A 6,996-nucleotide genomic window follows, 5' to 3' on the forward strand; every position below is an offset into this window, starting at 1 on the left:
ACAGAAAATCCTTTAGAGGTTTGCTCGTTTTTGCTCCATTTTGGATAAAATCACAAAAAAAGAAACAAAATAAGTTTTCGTTTTTTTACTTATTTATTTACATTTTATTTATGTTATCATCTATTTAATGCAGATATTGTTGCCCTCTTGCAGCGATGCAAGCATTACATCTAGCACTGACCTCATTAATTGCAGCTAGACATTGTTCTAGTGATATTTGGTGCATTGCATCTATGATTCGGTCTCTTAATTGCTCTCTTGAATTGATTGGCACCGTAAAGGATAACATCAAGTGTTTACATATGTAAGGAACCTTGACGCAGAAAGTTTATTCGGTGCCAATCAACTCAAGAGAGCAACTGACAATGAGAGATTGAATTTTTGCGATTTTCTCTAAAATTGAGCAAAAACGAGCAAACCTCTAAAGGACTTCTTATCTTAGTTTTTCGGTTCCCTACATGCTCTTGAAGTTTTGCCATTTAAATTGGGGATACCCTGTATATACCGTATTATATCTATTATCTGGGAAGGAAGCAGGGAGATCTTTAGTTTCTTCTTAAATAGCACCGCTTGATGAGAAAAAGGGAGAAAACATTTGCTGGAATTGGAGGACAGAAAAAATTTTACTAAACTGGAGGACGTCTGGCAACCCTAGTTAAACCACATGCGATATTGCTGGGAAATATATAAGAAAAGAGAATGATTGCATGCAAACTTTCATTCCATGCAAATAATCAAGACGGAAGTTGCAAAATGTACAAATTGCCACAGACTTCACATGAAATGATTTCATGATTCTAAAATCAAATTTCCATTACTCGAGTAAATAAACACAGAAAAAGTATGCCACTTCTATTCAGTATATGAAAACTGTGAACTTATTTCTTGTGATTACTATGAATAATATTTTGTATTATAACATTAAATCAATTATTCTATGGAAAATAAGAAAGTAATATAATTTTATAATTTTAGTGTTTCCCTGTCTTTTGTTTTGTGTATATATTTGAGAGTAATAATAACAAGAGAATAATTATTAAATGTAAGAATTTTATAATATGTAGTTTTTTCGTTTAAAAGTTAAGAATGTTTAATGTTATGTTTTGTACAAAGAATATTAAATTTATATATTCATAATTCATTTATATATTCATAAATTTAATTTTCTTCGTCCAAAACATACGATTAAACATTCTTAATTTTTAATTTCCTAATTTAACAGAAATATTTTTGGTAAAGGAGAATATAAATTTGTTTGTATGTGATATGTAAATTTCTCTCTCTATTTAGAGAAATTTATAGAGACAGAGAAATTTACATATCACACACAAACAAATTTATATTGTCCTTTACAAAAAACATTTCTGTTAAAAAAATACAAAACAAACATAAAAGTATACATCTCCTCTAAAATGTTCTGGCATCAACTTAATGTTAAAACAACATCGTTGACATTCATATAATGTTGTAAGATCAAATGTAATGTATTGTAACAATTGAGTCATTCGTTGATAATATGGCACAAGACGGTACAATCGCAAACACTCCTTCTCGCGTAATATCCAATGAAGATTACAATGGATTGATGATTTGTAACAGAAACATATCGATCGAATTACTAATGGAAATCTTCTGCCACGCCGATCACGGGACTCTATTGAATTGTCAATTGGTATGCAAATATTGGAGGACGGTGATACAGAATTACGTCTGGTGGAAGAAGGCAGGGTTAGCACTGGGTAAACCATTCCCCCGCTATGAGGTACCTTGGCATGTGTTCTATTTCATATGCAAAACAAAACCACCGTTCGAGAAGAACCTATTGAAGAATCATTCCGGCCAGGAATTCGATAATAATTGGGACATTCTCAGCGACGGCAGCTGTTATTGGACAGTCGAGAATCCGCCCGTTGGCGTACCAGAATTACCGTTGACCGAACCGATATTTGAAGGAAAACAGTATTGTTTTGCGACGTCTTTTTACAACTTCTCGTATCGAGACATAGTCGGGGGATTTGGTTTCAAAAAACAGGTAGTTGATCTAGTGGCCGAGGGATTCCATCCGCATATTCTAGATGTTTTGCAGCCTCCTATAGTGGTATCACCATTGCTAAGTGTGACGAGTTATTTAATTCAAAATGCTCTGTAAAATTTTGAGAATAAAATATATAGAAATTATATCTTGTATATTATAGATTAGTGAATGGTATAGCTGTCAAAATGACTACTCAGCGATATATGAATGCCTGATTGAATTGTTAGGAGTTGAGGAAAAGGATAACACGGTGAAAGTTTTAGATAAGTTTCGATTTAGCGATGCCATAAAAGGGGAGAGACAGAACAAATGGCAATATGTGAGTATCTATGAAATAAGTTTTAGGCTCAATTTTAAAAAAATATTTTAGGCAATAAGTATAAAAAATATTTTTAACTTTTGTTATTTTGGTATGCTCTTCATATGTGGATAGATATCGCGTATATTTACAAACTATGGACGTGGTCTGAGAAAGATTACCTTCTTAAACTGTGGAATGGGCAATTCACCACCTGGAGAAAGATATTGGGGTACCAAAATGGCTGGGGCATGTATACGTATAAAGATTCCTCAGGTTGCTATACGTAGGATGATGCAGAGGTTCACCACCAATCCTAAATGTACAGAAATATTATTATAAAACAATAAAATTATATTGTTCAGAGTAAAATTAATACACAAAATGTTAATGTACAATATATAGAAAATTTCGTAAAAAAAAAAAAAATATATATTTTATAATAAAAACCAATTTTTGCACAGAATTTATCTAAATTGTAGATTATTAGTTATTGGTTTTGTCTACCAATATATAATTTTCTATATATATAAGAAACTTAATTTTTAATAAAATAAAGAATTGTTGGACGAGGACGTATATTTTCCGTATATAATATGAATAATATGAATGCAACTGAAAAGCTATTTCGATCAAATTATATGATGCAGAGTCTTGATCGCACATATATTACTCCTTTGGATGAAGGCTCATATAGAAACAATTATCCAGTGTTCTAATCAAATAAACATATACTCTTTAAAAGCGATTAAACTTTTATTGATAGTTCTTAATATATCTTGATTCAACATATTAAATCTCATTGTATTATATATGCTTAATGAGGATGAAATTAAAACTTATTCGCACTAACTGTACTATCCAACTGTATGACATCTAATATTTCTCGTTCGTCAGAATAGTGTTTGATTGGCTAATCAGGATAAAAGAAATAACAGTATCTTTGTTTTAATTAGTCAATCAAAAACGCTATTTTGCCCAATAAATAAATTCTAGAATGTAATCCTACAGATTTTTTTAAATCTTACGATAGAAATACATATAAATGTTGCGATTACCTCTTTATTAGCGTTTTGGAATGAATAGATTTGAATTAAATTCTGATTTATTAATCACTATTTTACTATGAATTCAAATCTTTTATTGACAAAAACAATGCAATGGAATCATTAATCAACTTTCGATTAAACTTCATTCGAAAACGTTATGTATTTATTGCACTATTAAAAGCTATATCACATCTTCTGTCACATTCTCATATGACATGTTTGACATATGCGGAGAATCACCATGATTTCTGGTGTCTATTACTATGACCTATTGTGCAATAATTTTTTTAAATGCAATATAAAAATATATCTTTTGCAGATATAACTAACAATATAAAAAGTACATTACATTTTCAAGTAAAATATCGAAAAATTTTGATCTGAGATTTTAAGATTTATTAGTTATTATTAATTTATAAATTGCCAGAGTGAACTATCTTGCGCTTGGTTTTTTGATGAATTGTTTTTGATATTCCAATTGCTTTTCGAGACAGTGCATTATTATAACAGATTGCTCTGCATTTTGATTCCACCCATTTTTCTTTAGCGATCCGTACAAAGTATAAGCTAGTTTTACCGGAGTCATTCTGGAAAAAAAAAAAAAAAAAAAAAAAAAAAAAAAAAAAAAAAAAAGATTAAAGACGAAAGTACGAAAAAGAAATTAAATTAATGTACATTTAACGAAGGGATTATTATGCAAATATTAGCAATAGAAAGAATATAAATTTTTACCCGAACGAGATAAATCAATATTAGTAAGTTTTCGCAACGTAAGAAGTACCGATAAATTTCGGGCTATTATTATTAATACGATGATTAGGTCACTTGAATATATTTGCCTGATATGTTTATCTAATAATTATGGAGAGAGTTTTCTTATTATTCGCATAGTTATTATTTATAGAATTTTAATCATAAAAGCTGTCTTTCGCACGGACCAAGAAAATATAGTTTCAGAGCGTCTATCAATTTAACAGCTTAAAGGATTTGCGAGAGGCATATGTTAAACGACACACAATATCGCTGGACAATATAAGCAAAGGAAAAGAAATATAAGGACATATTAATTATGTGAATGATAAATAATTATCATGAAAAAAAAAAAAAAAAAAAATTCATAGATATATCATTTCAGTTACTGGAGCATCATCACACATGGAGGTCACCTGCGCCTTGGAAGAAAAAAATTTGAAAAGCTTCAGGATCCCAGGTCTTTTAACAAATTTTGTATTATAATGTCCAAACATCACAATAGAAAGAATAGGCCATCTCTCTATCTCTGTTAATATCTTTTTAATCGCAGCTGCTTCAATACAATCCGACTCTTTAGTATTATAAATCTAATGGGATCGAAATTCAGATGGTAAATAGTAGGCGAAATGTTTTGCGTTCCCAGAGTTTGGAAAATTATTTCTGTCAGTAAGACTGTAATGCAGCGTCACAGGAACATAAGCATCGAGAATTATTGCACGCAAGCTCTCATTCCATACAAATAATCAAGATGTTAGTTGCGAAGTATACAAATTGCTATAGACCTCAAATGAAACGATTACATGCTCCTAAAGTCAAATTTCCATTACCCAAGTGGATTCAGAAAAAATATTCCACTTGTATTCAGTAAAAACAAAAACTGCGAACTTATTTCTTGTGATTACTATAAACAGTGTTTTGTATTATGACATATAAATTATTCTATGAGAAATGAAAAAGTAATAGAATTGTTTACAATTTTAGTTTGTTTTCCTGTCTCTTATTTTGTATATACATTTAAGAATAATAACAAGATAATATTATTAGATGTAAAAATTTTATAATATATAGCTTTTTTGTTCAAAAATTAAGAATACAAAGAATACTAAATTTATGCATATATGTATATATAAAATAAATAGAGAGAAATTTATATACATATACAAACAAAACATATTCTTCTTTTATCAAAGACATTTGAAACAATACAAAACAAACAGTATACATTATCTTAAAGTATATACATTTCCTTGAAAATATCCTGGCGACAACCTAATGTCAAAATAACATCGCCGATATTCATATAATATTATAAGATTAAATGTAATGTATTGTAACAATTGAGCTGCATTTGTTGACAGATAATATGGCACAAGATCACAACGCGACTGCGAACACTTCTTCTCGCGTGATATCCGATGAAAATTACAACGGATTGACGATTTATAATAGAAACCTACCGACTGAATTACTAACGGAAATCTTCTGTTATGCTGATCATAAGACCCTATTGAATTGCCAATTAGTATGCAAATACTGGAGGATGATAATACAAAATTACGTCTGGTGGAAGAAAGCAAGATTAACATTGAATAAATCATTCCTGCGCTACGAAGAGATACCTTGGCATGTGTTCTATTTCATATGCAAAACAAAACCACCATTCGAAAGAAATCTGTTGAAGAATCATTCCGGCGAGGAGTCTTTTAATAATTGGCACATTTACAGCTGCAGCACCGGTGTATGGTCGATCGAGAATCCGCCTGTCAATGTACCGGAATTACCGTTGACCGAACCGATATTTGAAGGAAAACAATACTGTTTTGCGACGTTTTTTTACAACTTCTCGTATCAAGAATCAGTTGGAGCGTTTAGTAGCAAGACACAGTTAGTTGATATAGTCGCCGAGGGATTCCATCCATATATTCTGGATATTTTACAGCCTCCTATAGTGGTATCATCATCACTAATTGCGACGAGTGATTTAATTCAAAATGCTCTATAAAATTCTGAGAATAAAATATATAGAAGTTATAATATCTTGTATATTGTAGATTAGTGAATGGTATAGCTGTCAGAAGGGCTACACAGCGATGTATGAATGCGTGGTTGACTTGTTAGGAGTTGAAGAAAAGAATAACACAATAAAAATTTTAGACAAGTTTCGATTTTGCGATGCAATAAAAGGGGAGAGACAGAACAAATGGCAATACGTGAGTATCCATGAAATGACTTTTAGTTTTACTTGACAAATTTAAAATATTATATTTAATTTTTGTTGTTTTTCTATGCTCTTTATGCATGGATAGATATCTCGTGTATTTACAAACTATGGACGTGGTCTGAGAAAGATTACCTTCATGCACACTGGAATGAGCAATTCACCATGTGGAGAAATATATTGCGGTATGAAAATGGCTGGGGCGTGTATACGTATAAAGATTCCTCAGGTTGCTACAAGCATGATGATGCAGAGGTTCACCACCAATCCTAAATGTACGGAGATATTATTATAAAACAATAAAATTAATACACAAAATGTTAATATATATAAAAAATTTTGTAAAAAAAGAATGATATATTATAACTATAATAAAAACCACTTTTTATAGAGAATTTATCTATTATTAAATTGTAGATTTTTAGTTATTGGTTTACCAATATATAATTTTATATATATATGAGAAATTCATTTTCAATAAAATAAAGAGTTGTTGGATGTGTGTTTTCCATATATAATATAAATAATACGAATGTAACTGGAAAGCTATTTTGATCAAATTATACGATGCAAAGTCTTGATGGCATATACTACTTTGGATGAAAACTCATGTAGAAACATTTATCCAAAGTGTTATGTTTTT

The 6,996-nt window shown here is 30.2% G+C and overlaps 2 protein-coding genes across 3 annotated transcripts; both read left to right on the forward strand.

The window, feature by feature from the left end:
* LOC138939016 (F-box only protein 44-like) lies at nt 1-3,396 on the forward strand. 2 transcript variants are annotated; one of them, XM_070306463.1, is made up of 4 exons: nt 1-841; nt 1,600-2,098; nt 2,196-2,354; nt 2,469-3,396. In XM_070306463.1, the coding sequence occupies exons 2-4, from the start codon at nt 1,622-1,624 to the stop codon at nt 2,673-2,675; spliced, it is 843 nt and encodes a 280-aa protein (XP_070162564.1). In that variant the 5' UTR covers nt 1-841; nt 1,600-1,621; the 3' UTR covers nt 2,676-3,396. The 2 variants fall into 2 exon arrangements, with proteins under 2 accessions (XP_070162564.1, XP_070162563.1); XM_070306462.1 differs by lacking the exon at nt 1-841 and having other exon boundaries at nt 1,320-2,098.
* A 1,906-nt stretch (nt 3,397-5,302) lies between these two features.
* On the forward strand, nt 5,303-6,735 carry LOC138939015 (F-box only protein 44-like). Its single transcript, XM_070306461.1, has 3 exons — nt 5,303-6,086; nt 6,187-6,345; nt 6,442-6,735. Exons 1-3 carry the CDS (start codon nt 5,499-5,501, stop codon nt 6,646-6,648), a joined length of 954 nt encoding a protein of 317 aa, XP_070162562.1. The 5' UTR covers nt 5,303-5,498; the 3' UTR covers nt 6,649-6,735.
* Nucleotides 6,736-6,996: the final 261 nt, after the last annotated feature.

This window comes from Polyergus mexicanus, unplaced genomic scaffold (assembly GCF_030449975.1).
Source record: "Polyergus mexicanus isolate NDT 795.1 unplaced genomic scaffold, iyPolMexi1.0 SCAF_13, whole genome shotgun sequence".
NCBI classification, from domain to species: domain Eukaryota; kingdom Metazoa; phylum Arthropoda; class Insecta; order Hymenoptera; family Formicidae; genus Polyergus; species Polyergus mexicanus.